This window comes from Oryx dammah, unplaced genomic scaffold, assembly GCF_014754425.2.
Source record: "Oryx dammah isolate SB20612 unplaced genomic scaffold, SCBI_Odam_1.1 HiC_scaffold_2, whole genome shotgun sequence".
In the NCBI taxonomy this organism is placed as follows: domain Eukaryota; kingdom Metazoa; phylum Chordata; class Mammalia; order Artiodactyla; family Bovidae; genus Oryx; species Oryx dammah.
Window position 1 is genome coordinate 60,723,784 of NW_024070186.1, and position 15,463 is coordinate 60,739,246.

The 15,463-nt window shown below is 39.9% G+C and overlaps 1 protein-coding gene across 10 annotated transcripts in view; it reads right to left on the reverse strand.

The window, feature by feature from the left end:
• The window catches only part of TNIK (TRAF2 and NCK interacting kinase), a 400,746-nt gene that overhangs the window by 59,478 nt on the left and 325,805 nt on the right, over window positions 1–15,463 (reverse strand). For all 10 annotated transcript variants that reach the window (XM_040248755.1, XM_040248731.1, XM_040248749.1 and 7 more), the window contains 3 exons: window positions 9,446–9,610; window positions 5,176–5,415; window positions 2,618–2,724 (listed from right to left, as the gene is read on the reverse strand). In XM_040248755.1, the coding sequence (XP_040104689.1) occupies window positions 2,618–2,724; window positions 5,176–5,415; window positions 9,446–9,610 (512 nt within the window). The remainder of the gene's footprint in view (window positions 1–2,617; window positions 2,725–5,175; window positions 5,416–9,445; window positions 9,611–15,463) is intronic.

A 15,463-nucleotide genomic window follows, 5' to 3' on the forward strand; every position in this document is an offset into this window, starting at 1 on the left:
CTGCAGATGGTGATTGCAGCCATGAAATTAAAAGATGCTTACCCCTTGGAAGAAAAGTTATGACCAACCTAGATAGCATATTCAAAAGCAGAGACATTACTTGGCCGACTAAGGTCTGTCTAGACAAGGCTATGGTTTTTCCAGTAGTCATGCATGGATGTGAGAGTTGGACTGTGAAGAAGGCTGAGTGCCGAAGAATTGATGCTTTTGAACTGTGGTGTTGGAGAAGACTCTTGAGAGTCCCTTGAACTGCAAGGAGATCCAACCAGTCCATTCTGAAGGAGATCAGCCCTGGGATTTCTTTGGAAGGAATGATGCTAAAGCTGAAACTCCAGTACGCTGGCCATCTCATGCGAAGAGTTGACTCATTGGAAAAAGCTTTGATGCTGGGAGGGACTGGGGGCAGGAGGAGAAGGGGACGACAGAGGATGAGATGGCTGGATGGCATCACCAACTCGATGGACGTGAGTCTGAGTGAACTCCGGGAGTTGGTAATGGGAGGCCTGGCGTGCTGCAATTCATGGGGTCGCAAAGAGTCGGACATGACTGAGCGACTGAACTGAACTGAATGTCATTAAATTAGTATTTCAGAGGGAACAAAGGACTGCTTTTTATTTGACTAGAGAAAGACAGTTCTCTTTCTTTTGGGTTGATAGAGGGAAAAAGACTTAAAGTTGAAATGATGCTTGATGTACAGAAACTGAAATTCTAAACAACTTATCTCATGAACACAGCCTAGAAGGCAGGGTTTAAAGGAGGAAGAAGCCCTGATAACTGGAGGCTTATTATCACTTGCAGAGGAGGACTGGTAAAGTTCAGGCTGGCAATGAAGCCTCACATTCCTCTCGCTCCCTGGTCACAGTCCATTCCAGGTGTCCTCAGTCCTGCTCACACTACCAGCTCAGCGTGAACTTGACAAGCTGCTGGACAAAAATGGCTCCTTCAGAGCTTCTGCAACTGGCAACTCCACTCCGAATGAGCTAATTTCTTTGCCCTCCAGAGGTGAATGTTCTTAGTACCGTTCTGTCTTATTTACAGACTGACCCCTTCCTAAGGCTTTTCATATGAAGAGAGAAATGAAAGCTTTACGATCAAAACCATTCCATATTTTAGGATCTGTACAAATAGTCATAACCTTCATTTCCAGTCTCTCTTTCTCTTTGACTAGTAAGAGACTGTCCTCTTATGAACACAATGAAGAATAAAACAGTACCCGTAAGTTCCTTTTTATAGTCTCAACAGAGGCCATTTGCTATTTCAGCTGATCCTAAAAAGGAGTGTACTCATGAAACACGTGAGGGGAGTTTGATGAATGACAGCAACAAACAGCATCTGTTACCCCATAAAATCTGCTGTGATACTGTAAGGATATTGTTTATTTTCCAGCTTCTGTTCAGACCTCTACACCCACCAGTAGGTGGATGCAACTTCCTGATTGTAGGAATATACATGGTTGGTAAAAAATTCCAGAAGAGCAAAGAGCATCACTGTATTTCAGTGACACTCTATAATGCCAGAGAGGACTTCCTCATGAGAACTAGTCCTTTTGCAAAAACTAGGACAGCTCTGCAGCTGGTCACTATAGCACTTCTTTGCCAATTATCTTCTTTCTTTCTTTCTTTTTGGCTGTGTTGGGTCTTCATTGCTTTGCTGGGGCTCTTTCTAGCTGTGGCGAGCATGGGCTTCTCACTGTGGTGGCTTCTCTTGTTGTGGAGCATGGGCTCTAGGCCTGCAGGCTTCAGTAGTTGTGGCTCACAGTCCCTAGAGCATGGGCTCTGTAGTTGTGGTGCATGGGCTTAGTTGCCCGAAGGCATGCGGAATCTTTCCAGACCAGGTATGGCATCAAACCTGTGTCCCCTGCATTGGCAGGCTGATTCTTAACCACTGTACGACCAGAGAAGTCCTCTTTGCTAATTGCTTTCTACTGTCTCAATAGTCCTCAGGGCACATTTCTTTCTTTTTTTAATTTATTATTTTTATTTTTTAATATAAATTTATTTATTTTAATTGGAGGCTAATTGTTTTACAATATTGTAGTGGTTTTGCCATACATTGACATGGATCCGCCACGGGTGTACATGTGTAGTTGCTTTACAATGTTGTGTTAATTTCTACTGTACAGCAAAGTGAATCAGTCACACATATACACATATATACTGTCTTCCTTGGATTTCCTTTCTATTTAGGTCACCACAGAGCCACAGGGCACGTTTCTTGACCTGATGCTAAAAATCATCTCAGATCAGGCCACTTTGTTTGGCTGGCTTCATCAAACGGTCTCTGGGGTTAATGGTCAGGGGTACCACACCCAGACTTTATTTGTAGTTTTACTCCCACATTTGAAAATCTGCCAAATAAGGTAAGCCAGATTGGCTTCTGCATTGATTCCATGATTCATTTGCTCATTCATTCATGAGCCCACATTATACACTGGTTTCTGTGAAAGGGTACTGAAGAAATAAAAGACTTGCCTCTGGCCTACCAAAATTTACAGTCCAGGTGGCCAGTCAACATGCCTTAGAAGTGAAAAAGGAACAAAGATAGCTTTTTAGGAAAGCAGTAATGACAATGCTAGGTGGGGCTCTTCCCTTCACCTTACCCATCTTCCTTCCCTTACCTTGCTCTGATGGGTTGAGATCCTAATCTGGGTCCCAGAGCACTACCATTTCCAGGAGAATTCTTTCTTGCTAATGCTGGGGATATAGAAGTTGTTCTTTGAGGCACCTGAAAGGAAACCAGAATTCAGAAATATTTTCCATAAAATAACTTCCATGTGGTACTGCCTGAAATGCAGCCTACTCCTTTCCTCGGATCCGCCAGGAGACATGGAATGATCAGAAATAGGAAAGAAACATCTCAAAGAAATACTTAACTCCCTAAACAAAATCAAAGGAAAGGCAATGAGGCACATTTTAGCGACCATTAATGAGTACTGCCTTCAATGTTAAAAACAAATTTAGAAACACAGCAAGTTATTTACTTTGATGTACATGGCTAAAATAATTGCCTTCCTTTGTGTGCACAAGAGTGGTGGACACCAGAAATTTCTTTGGGGTATGATGAACTCAGTTGGCCATTGGAAACTGCATCTGATGACAGTCATCCAGATAAATAGAGTCCCATTTTTAACTCACAGCACAACTGATAAACAGATGAGGAAACTATGAAATCTGGTGAGAAACTAGGGTATCAGACTAGAACTTGGGACATAAGCTCAGTGAGCTCAGAGAAATGACTGCAGTAGGTCCTAAATGTTTCCACTTGCTAACCAACTTGCAATTGCTAATTCAAAACAAACTCCTAATACTGTGCTTCGGGAGGTCAATTTGCAAATGTAGTTAAAAAATAGGATTCATAATGAAACTGCTGGAAGGTCTTCAAAAAACTATGTGAGTACCAGTTAGACTGTGAAGTACAGTAGGAAATTGTATCATTAGCTTACTGGTCAAGGGACTTAGGTAAATTCAAGTATGCCTCATTTTATAAAACATTTTCTAATGAAATTGAATACTGTTAAGCGCACCAAAGGAGTTCAACTTGAGGGGAGAGCAGAGGAGAAATTTACTTTATGAAAAGTGACCAGGAAACAAAAATGTGACAGCTAGGTGGGCTAAACATTCTTCAGGTGCTTTGATGTTTCTTGTTTGGAGGTCCTTTTAAAGTGGATTTATATTAAGTTGGCCAAAAAGTTCATTTGGTTCTAAAAGTAAAACTAAGAAATTTTTTTTTCATTTTCACCAAGAGCATCATTGAATAATATACCCACTAACAGAATGAACTTTCTGACCAATCTGATATTTTGTACTAGATATTTTAAAATTATGCTTTGTTTTGATATTATTGCTTAATACATTAAAGAATATTTACCATGAATACAAGTTTTCTTGGTTATTATAAAACATTTTAAGATAAAGACCTAGAAAGATGAGTCAGTGAAGTGATGCAGAATGACCAAAATCAGTGCTCCCACCTGCTCAGTTAAATATTACTGCTATTTTTCCTTTTGTATTTGGTCACCTGAAATAGTTGTAGAGAGGGTCTAATGAATCATTAAAACCTAAAACCCTTGTATTGATCTAAAGTTTTTCTTCCAGAGTTAATAAATGTGTGCTTGCATGTTTGAAGAGAATGGACCAATGACCTCAAATGTCTCCCCAGCTCTCCTGTCCGCTCCTCTGCCCATCCCGTTTTTCAGACTGAACTTTGCTCCATAAATAACCTTGCCTAATGCCATCCCCAAGACAAGAACAACAAAAAAGCCATCATCAGCCAATTTCATCTGCAAAATCATGGAAACTTTTTTAAGAGGAAGATAGGAAAAATATTTGAAAACATTTGGATAAAAAGTACTATTTTTTTTCTAGAATCAATAATGGTATGGATCTATGGAAACTGTGAGGCTTTCCATTTGTCCTGGCTCCTCAGCTAAGTTCAGGAGAAAGGGAATCCTGAACCAGGAAGAATCTGATGCAACATTTCTCCAGTGTTTTGAAATACTTCAGGTTGTCTGTAGTGAGATGCACAGCCATGTGTTAGGACATTTTGGAATGTATAACAGCTCGGTACAGGCAAAAACAAAACAAGTGGAACCAAACCAGTAGAACAACTGGTCCTTTCACCCTACAATTTAATCCTTGGTACAACCTGGCCTAGCTTTCCTTAGTGGAACCAACTAACATATTCTAAGACCAGTACTATTTTCTGAACACCTGAAATGTGGTTTCACTCTGTGCTTTAAAAATAGAAATAAACAAATTCTTTACTTTTTAATCTGGAAATTTTAAGTTTGTCTAGATATAGATTAAGTCATCAATGAGAATATCCATATTATTCTATTTCTCAAGATGGACAGTATTAATGAATAGTTTGGAAGGCTTGGGGTTAGGAGTTCTAATTCTGGATACAGGATATATGCTTTCATGTCATTCAGTCTACCAGAGCCTCCATTTCTTTGGGGAAAATGGAGATTAGAGATGATGAATGACAATCCAAGTCTTAGCCTGGGAATGAGGAGGGACCAACATAAATGCTAGAAGGGATGGTGCTGTGTTATCATATTCTTTGGTGCTATGAATGGTCTGCAACAGGGGTAAGAATGATAACAGAAATAGTAGTAGTAATAATAAACATTGATGACAATGATAGAGATGATGATAAAAACTCCAGTAATGTTACCTTTGGTGGAATGTCTTCTTCCTGTCGTAACCAAGAGCTTCGGTCAAACTTCTCAATGCGAGTGGGGAGAGGTGGGTTTTCAGAGGTGGGATCTGAGTTCTGGCGTGGCATCTCGACGCGGTGAGAGCTCACATTCAGAGCCTCCTGAAACCCAGAGAGGCCCTTCGTGGGCTGCTCATGCACAGACTGGGAGGCGGTCAAGGCAGGTCCCTGGGATTTCACTGCTACCAGATGCGGGATCTAAACATCAAACCAACATCACAGCAATATTATTATAAGTAGTAGTAGTAGTTGCTCACTTGTGTCCGACTCTTTGTGACCCCAGGGACTGTAGCCTGCCAGGATCCTCTGTCCACGGGATCCTCTAGGCATTGATTCCTGGAGTGGCCATCCCCTTCTCCAGGGGATCTTCCTGACCCAGGGATCAAACCTGGGTCTCCTGCATTGCAGGCAGATTCTGTACTGTCTCAGTCACCAGGGAAATGCAGATCAACTAGGATCTCATGAGAAGGGAGGATAAAATTTTAGGGAGAACCAGAGCACATGGAGCCCATAGCAGCTCTTTGCAGCATGCTTTTCAAAGCTCTCCCAAATTTCCTATTTTAGAGCTGGAGGGCTGGACCAGACTTGCTGGCAAAGAGTTAAATGATGGACTTGGGACTGTTAAGAAGTCAGTGAAATAAGTGTCATGATAATAATGATGTTCAGTGAACATTTATTGATCAGCAATACATTTACAAGCACTTCTGATCATACAAACTTCCTCCTTTCAACCTCCTAACTTGGACTTCAGAGAGTGCTCTGTGAAACAAGAATTGCTCTCAACATCTTTCTTCTTATGAACTCATTAAACACCATGAGCTGGACACAGTTATTCTTCTCATTTTACCCATGAGAATGTAAGTTATAGAAAAGGTAAATGACAACCTAGAATTCACAGCTAACATGCGCCAGACACTGGAATGTAACCTACACATACGCCTAATTCTAGTTCCCATGTTGTAACAGCCTAACTGCTATGTGATCCTGCTTTCTGGTGAACTGGCTCTTACCACCTAGGATATTACATATCTCACAACACTAGGATTCTTTTAGAGTTGGAAGTCTCACAATTTGGCATGTATTGATATCATTCATGCAGGGAAGGAATGTAGACTTTAGGTAGAAATACAGCTTTTTAAGACAAATCATGACCACCTATAGTTCGGAGAACACTTCACTGCTCACACTCCCTTGTTCGTGCTCACGTGAGCCTATCTTCTCCTCCAATGTGCAGGGAAGCTCCCAGGAGACAAGAGCCACGTCAGACTTCCTCTCTCTGAGTCTAGCACCATGCCTGGCATATTGAAGGTGGTCAATCAATCCTGGCTGCGAAAACATCTAGAGTATTTTCTAAACTAAACTGTTAAGTCAATAAACATTAATCTAGTATTTGCTTTGTACCAGGCACCTATCAGACTCTCTTTGGTCTGAAATCTCAGTGCCCAGACTGCTAGAGGACACCTCCACAGCCCTCCTCCACCAGCCTAGCCCTGTTCCTCCTGCGCTTGAGGTCTCATCTCTGGAGCAGCCTTGCACCAGACTCTTCAGACTCTCTTGATTCGGGAGACTGGAATGTTGCTAACTATAGTTTCAAGGAAACTTCAGCTGAGTGTATGCTTCAACGAGAATAGAACTGTAACCAATCAAATTTATATTAAGGTTGTATAGGTGTGTGCTCAGTTGTGTTCGACTCTTTGCGACCCCTAGGACTACAGCCTGTCAGGCTCCTCTGTCCATGGGAATTTCCTGGCAAGAATACTGGAGTGGGTTGCCTTTTCCTTCTCTAGGGGATCTTCCTGACCCAGGGATCGAACCTGCATCTCCTCCATCAAAGGCGGATTCTTTACCTCTGAGGCACTGGAGAAGTCCATATTAAGGTTAAATATCATTAAATATATTAAGCATTAACACAAAAACAAAGCCTGTCTTACAAGTATGTACCTCAGTGTTCATAAAAGCATGATTTACAATAGCCAAGACATGGAAAGAATAAAAATGTCCACTGATAAATGATTAGATAAAGAAAATGTGGTATGTATGTATACATATACATACACACACACAAACACACACACACACACACACAATGGAATACAACTCAGCTATAAAAAAGAATGAAATATTGCCATTTGCAGGAGCATGGATGGACTCAGAGGTTATCACACTAAGTAAAGTAAATCAAGAAGAGAAAGATAAATACCATATGGTATCACTTATATGTGGAACTTAAAATATGCCAAAAATGAACTTACCTACAAAACAAACTCACAGACATAAAGAACAGACTTGTCATTGCCAAGAAGGAGGGGGTGGGGAAGGGAAGGATTGGGAGTTTGGGATTAGCAGATACAAACTATTATATATAGAATGCAAAAATAACAAGGTCCTACAGTATAACACAGGGAACTACATTCAATACCCTGTGATAAATCATAACAGAAAAGATTGTGGAAAAGAATGTATATATATATATGTAACTGAATCATATTGCTGTACAGCAGAAACTAACAACATTGTACATCAACTCTACTTGAATAAAATAAATTTTAAAAATATGCAGTACAAAACACAAACCTACTTTAAAAGAGTCCCTTAAACAAAAACAAAAATTGAAGCTCCTGAAGAATGCTTAATTCAATTAGCTGTCTGTCACAAGATATCAACATTTTCATTTCCTAGTCACTTTCACAGTTTCTTAAGTTTTCTCTCTCCTCTCTCCTTTTACAGGGAAAAAGTTTCCTAAAAGGTCAAAGTTAGGGGTTTTTGAAGAGGAACTTTGTGTGTTTTGAACCCATGGATGCTTAGGCCTGAGTTCACTGTATACAAATAAAAACAAAAAAGGCAAGATAAGCTAATTTGGCTAGTACTGAAGAATTCTGGACCTCATATACTAAAGGCAAACTTAAAATCAAGAATTCTTGATTGTATCTGCTCTGAAACTCCAGTTCAAATAGCATTACATATATCAAAGGTGCCCTCAGAATAGCTGTGGGACTGTAGACACAGGTGGAGACCTGGAAGAAACTTAAGACGTTTAGGTGAAAACTTCTGCATAACCTTCTTTTTTATGAAATTTCATACTACATCTCAATTCCTTTCATTTTTGGTTTACACAATTTAAAAAATTCCTTGAAAACTTCTAGAAACTTCCCGCTTATCTAAAAGTGAATAAATCTTTTCTTTTCCAAATAGCTTATAACAGTGGCTCTGAAACTTTAAAGTGTATCAGAATCCCATGGAGACTGTTAAATCACAGTCTTCCAGCCCCACCCCTCAAGTTGCTGATCAGTAGTCTGAGCTGGGCCCGAGAATCTGCAATTCTACCAAGTTTCTGGGTGATGTTGATGCTGCTGGCCCAGGGACCACACTGTTAAAACCACTGGCTTAGAAAACCTAATTTTACTTCACCTAAGGCAATGGCACCCCACTCCAGTACTCTTGCCTGGAAAATCCTATGGATGGAGGAGCCTGGTAGGCTGCAGTCCATGGGGTTGCTAAGAGTCGGATATGACTGAGCGACTTCACTTTCATTTTTCACTTTCATGCACTGGAGAAGGAAATGGCAACCCACTCCAGTGTTCTTGCCTGGAGAATCCCAGGGACATGGGCTGCTGTCTACGGTGTTGCACAGAGTCGGACACGACTGAAGTGACTTAGCAGCAGTCCGTTTAACTTTTCCAGTTTCAGGCTCATGTCAAAATTCCAAGGAACAAAAGATAATATAACAGTTTATATACACATCAAGCTTCCTTGGTGGCTCAGGTGGTAAAGAATCTGCCTGCAATGTCAAAGACCTGGGTTCGATCCCTGGAGAAGGGAATGGCTACGAACTCCTGTATTTTTACTGGAGAATTTCATGGACAGAGGGGCTTGGTGGGCTACAGTCCATGCGGTCACAAAGAAGTCTACATAAATTTTAGCTTTGGTACTTTCAATTCACAGGATGCCTGTTCTGGACTAGCAGGAACTTCTATGGGTCTCTTGAGAGGCCAATTTACCAAGAAGTGACTTTGCAGTTAGCTTAAAGTTAAGAATGGTGCTTTTTTCCTTTTCACTTCTCCCTCTATCTTGCACATTCATGGGGTCTCCTATCTTACTAGAGATATAATATGAAAAGCCATGATTTGGCTGGTCTCATACCCAAATCCATGTTACTATTCCTGTTACTTTTATTAGACTTTATTGTACACCTTGTTGAAAAACCCAGTGGAATGAAGGGACATTGTACCTGGGGATCGACTGATCTGAGCATGGGGGGTGTCCGAGCAGGCTGAACCCCACTGATGCTAAAGGACTCCGACCGTGGGGGCAGGTTGGGGTCTGATATCCTGTTGGCAACCTTGTGAGGCATGGCAGGTGAACTCTGCCGGTTGAGCCTTGACCGTTCTTCTACCTAGAAAACAAACAAACAAACAAAAAAAGTGCTTCAGTGGATAGAAGCTGATTTATTTCCTAGTCAGGATTTTGTGTAGTCACCTGCACAGCCATTTTGCATCCCTCCAATCAAATCATTTTAGAAAGCCAAAGCTCTATCTGCTCTGCATCAAAAATTTGCAGAAAGTTCTTTTCTGTCAGAGTAAATAACAGCATGGAAAACACACAGAATACTTGAGGCACCACCCTTCCATTACCCATTATCTCATGTTATTCTATTGGCTGAGAATTTGGGACCCTGCTTTTTAAGAGTTTCTCATGCATTAGCTGGAACACTATCCTGTTGATTGATCACAAATCCAGGGCTCAGTCAGGGAGAGAGGCAACTATGTCAGGTATTACAATTGCTTGGGGAAAATAGAAAATTGCTTTGAGCTGACAAATGAGACAGGACGGGGAAGAACACAGAAGGGCTGATAATAGGATGTGCCGAGCACACTCACCCTCCATCACTTTCTGTGCACTACTCATGGGCAAGTGGGAGTCTTGCTCAATGAGCACGGCTTGTCTTAAACTGACTTCCTGTATCTTTTTTTTTCTCTCTTGAGGGCCTTTTCTTTTCAGGTGTCTCTCTTCCTGTTCCCTAAAATGCACTGCCCCACTGTATTTTTGCCATTCCAGCCTGGACTCCTCTCTCTCTCTTCCCCCTCTCCTGCCTGTATTTCCACACATGGCGCTTGTTCTTGCTTCCCCTCCTCTCCTCTCCAGCCCTCTGGACACTTCATTCCCTTGTCACTCCCTTTTTTGCAGAGTCTGTCTCAGCCCAGAGGAGATAACTGAACAGAAGTGCTTAATAGGAAAGGCTCAAAGGACCTGGAAAGGCTATCTTTATAGGCAAAAGTCACCCTTAGTACTTATTTGTCACAGACAATCTGTGGCAGAGAACAAATTATAAAGAAAAAGGTAGATAAACAAAATGTACACTGCAAGACATTTAAAATCTTCGACAGCTTTAAAAGGTCTAGCACTTTTCTCCAGATCCACCTTGTCTTGTCCTTTATTTCTTCAGGGTCAATTTGACAGTTGTAATTTCCAAACCCATTGGGGCAATAATTCCACCCTGATGCCCATTAACTCTCTTCTGCTGACTCACTATCTTTGTGTTGTAATAGCCTGTTATGGAACCCACATGTGGGTCCTCAAGACATTTGTATGTAACAGCTAAGATCCTTTATTCATTTTACTTCCTGATTTGAAATAAGTCAAAAGGGCTCTTCTTTCCCATCCTATTCTGAATATTCCTAGAGGCAGACTCAGTCTCATACACAAAGTAAGTCTATTTTTAAAAGTCTCAAATTAACTACAAACATGTTAAGATGTGCTACAGTAGAGAAAACCACCCTTCTGCCTCTACACAAGAGCCATCTGAACACCTCTCCCCTGGCCATGGCTGTGCATGTATGTGCAACTGACATCCAGTTGACTTTGGTTTTGAAATTCCATGTCTCAGAAGCTTACCACATACCAAATAAGATAATCAGTGAAAAACCAGGGATATAAACCAGAATATGTAATATGTATACTTTGTGGAAGTATGTGTGTGTAAAAAGTATTACATCAGCAATAATTGTTTAGCTATTGTGTTGAGCAAAAAGAAAGAACAAAGCCAGCTCTGAGATGAGAACACAAACAGAAAGTCCTGCAAAGACAACCCTAGATAAACTGAGACCAAGGCATGCAATGTATTATTTTTCCAAATACTAGACTCTCTGAGAAGAAGATGACTATTTTTAGACCACTGGAATTAGTCAAATATCAGTCATTTTCTTATTTCTAGGGAAGATCATTAAATAGAAAAATCACATGTATAGGTACCCTCAATATTCAAACCATTGCAGTCTGAGGTCAGAAATCCAAGAGGTTCAATTCATCTTCAGATAAATAATTGTTTATCCAAACTGTAGCCACTTATTACCTGATATTTATGAAACAAATATTGTAAGGAAGTTAAGATACCTGCCATTCTTTTTTTTTTTTAGCTGTAAAATATCTCTAGACCTTTTAAAACCCACATTCAGAAACAGTACGTTAAAAACAACAGCTAAAAAGTCTGTCCCCAAAGATCTCCATTGAACAAAGAAACCATTTTTGAGATGAAGAATTCTTTTGGCAACTGCCAGCAACAAACCTCCAGGAAAGGAAGCAGCTTAGTCTCTAATAGGACCATGGGCCACATATGCCCTAAAACTGTTGTTAGAAATGAGTGGGGCACAAAGAGGGATGATGATTTTCACAGGCAGTTAATGGGTTTGATTAGTCATGTGTGGATACCGTTGTTGTTTTTCAGCTGCTAAGTCATGTCCGACTCTTAGCGACACCATGGACTGCAGCACACCAGGCTTCCCTGTCCTTCATTATCTCCCTAAGTTTGCTCAAACTCCTGTCCGTTGAGTTGATGATATCATCCAACCATCTTATCCTCTGTCACCCCCTTCTCCTTCTGCCCTCAATCCCTCCCAGCATCAAGGTCTTTTCTAGTGAGTTGGCTCTTGGCATCAGGTGGCCAAAGCACTGGAGCTTCAGCTTCAGCAACAGACCTACCAATGAATATTCAGGGTTGATTTCCTTTAGGATTGACTGGTTTGATCTCTTTGCTGTCCAAAGGACCCTTAAGAGTCTTCTCCAGCACCACAATTTGTGTGTGGATATTACTAATGTATTTCTAGTAACATTGCCTATGCCTTCTCTCAGTTCATTTACATACTAAATCCTACCATCAGTCTATTTCAGTCTTTACCATCATAAAATATATGGTATGAATAATCTATTGTTACACTCTGCAGATTATTTCAGGATGAACCCAATGTGATAAGATTTCCTGGGTTGGAGTTTGTCCCAAGAATCTGAAAATCTGTATAAGTGTAACAAGGAGGCATCAGGCTATTCTGTCTCAAGAAAATCTTGTCCTAAAGTCTTCAGGAAGATAATGCTGTCTGTTGCTTTTGCACCAAAGGAACATCATGAATACTGGAGTAAAGATACCAAATCAAACATCCTAGTAACAGTTTCAGATGGACAAAGGTCTGTCTCCTGATTCATCACATCTTATGTTTACTAATTGAACATTGAGTGAGACAAAAGAGGTGTTTTTCCCCAGATTAAGAATATATGTGATTAAAAACTGGGTTTCAATGGAGATATATTTCAAGCTTCCTTTTATGATATGATTTAAAAAAAATATGAGTCTTCGCTTCAACCTCCTGCTACCAAGATGTAAAATATCTTAAGTACCACCAAAAAAGTGTTCTAGTAGCATTGTATAAAGAATGTCAAAATGCCATTCCATAACAACAGAAGACATCTGTTAGAAAGGAGTTCATACTTGATGGGATTATCAATAAATATAGAGAACTATATTAGGAGAGAAAGATCAATTTTACCATAGAATCAGGCTTTTTTCTTAATAAAGAATCATTTTACCATCAAAACTAAAATAACTTTGATTAGGTTTGAATCACTTCTGCAGAAATGCTATACTATTTCTTATAGCATTACAGGGAAAAATAAAAAAATAACTGTGGTCTCAGAAATAAGATTCTACTCCAGGCAGGACTGTGTTATCCACTGGGTAACACAGGAATGACATCTAAGCCCTCTGAGATATATAAAAGTAGCACAAATACAGAAGACCTGAAAATAAATGTGTTGATTACAAGATTTAAAAAACTTTTCAAAATAAGTAACTATGTTGCAACATGTATACAAGTATAAACATTACATCAAAGTCAATTGTTAAATTGTTTTGTACATTTGAAAACAACTTATAGCTTCTAATGTCTCACAGAGCAATAAGAAATGTTATCTGCTAAGAGATTTCAAAACAAAATCATAGAAGTAGTTTTTTAAAATGTTGACAACAAAATATATTTACTGTCATATGGGTGTATTTTAATAACACTTTATTAAATATATGACTGTAGGGTCTGTGGGAGTCTATGTAGGTCTTCAAAGGCCTGCTTAAGAGCTAGTTTGGTGAATTGAACACAACTGTATGGGAAATTTTCCCCTCTAAGTGGACAAAACATTTGATTTTTGTCTTTATTGGCAGTGCTGGAGGAAGAGAAAGAAGCTCAATGACCTTTAAGTCCTCATTAGGTATTCTGACTCTGCACTCACTGGGCACATGAAGAGGTGAGTCATGCTGTCTTTTGGCAAAACCACATGGGCAGATGGTTACTGAGCAAGACTGGGGCTATCCCTTCTCTGGGGGCACCTTGGAGGACAGAGGAAACACTTATTCCTTGTTGAGTTTGCTCAAATTCATGTCCATTGAGTCGGTGATGCCATCCAACTATTTCACCCTGCCACGTCCTTCTCCTCCTGCCCTCATTCCTAGGGAGTGCTTAAAATGTAGTCTTGTGAAAGATAAGGCCCTGGAGTACTTTACCAAGATCTACTCCTAACCAATGATTGCACAAGAAAAGTATAGATCCTCAGGTGAATGGACAACGTAAAAGTAAGGAGGCCAATCTTTAGCAGGCTGAGATGAGCAATTAAAAAGTGTGTATCCATCTCTGGAGAGAGATAAGTGGAGGAGATGGGAGATGCAACGTGAACTGCTCATATGAAATCCCAACCAGAAACAACAGAGGCAAAATACTTATTCCTTGTGGGAACAATAGCCTTTGGAGCAAAAGAGAAATATGTTGACTACTTCATTTGCAGTTGTAGAGTGCCTACAGTTTCAACGGCACATTCACATACATGATTGCCCAGGATCCTCCCAACTTCGAGAGAGAAAGTACAGATGGGTAGGCTATACCCCAGGGAAAGAATACTGGAGTAAAGATACCAAATCAAACATCCTAGTAACAGTTTCAGATGGACAAAGGTCACACAGCCTGGAAGTGGAAGAATGAGAACTCAAACGAGCTCTTTCCTATTTCCTGCCAGGTCTGTTTCATGCTAAATCTTAAGAGAGATAAACAGAAACTAAGGAAAGATGGGAACATAGCTATAAACTCTCTAAATAGTTACATGAGAGCTCATATAAAATAACTCAAAAAAAAAAAAAAGTATCAGTGTAGAGAAGAGAAAAAGAAGGAGTTCTTATATACAGGGATTTCAAAGCCCAGTGAACTGATGGGATATAAAGAGACATCTTGGCCCATCATTTGCTAAATAAAACCATGACCAGATGACTGGCATGTATCACAGAAAAAGAACATGATGAAGTGTTAAAAAAAACTGAAAATGCCATCTCATGCAATACTCAGAGCATTCTGTTGCTGCTGTGTGTTGATGAAAATTAAAAAAAAATATTGTCAGGGCCCAATAATCACAAGCCATTATAAGAAACAGGAATCTGTACCATTATAAAGAAAAAGGCATTAAAAGAAAAGGAGTATCCATCTTTCAGAAAGAGCCAGTGCGGGGGGTGGGGGGAGAATCTTTAAATTTTGCTGATGTTTAATAGTATATCATACTGATGTTTTTACAGAACAAATTTGACTTATATTCCATTCAAAAATGGCATAGAATTTGAAAGGAGTGAGAATGCCCCCTACTTCTTTTAATGGAGACATTAGTGTTCCTTTCTGGCTGAAATCTGAAAATCAAAGCTAATGTGACATTTAGGATAACCAGAACACCCAGGGAAAGGATAGAGAGAAGAGTTCAACAAGATTTGCCAACAATGGAGTGTTTCCACTTGTTCTTGCTACATCTGTCAAATTAATAAAAAAGGAAATGAGAAACGTGATGATGACTTATGTTTTACAAAATGAAGGAACAAAAACAGGAAGGATGAACCATTATAACATTACACTGCTAATGAAAAAAAATGCCAATTTGCTATAAGGGAGAGAAATCA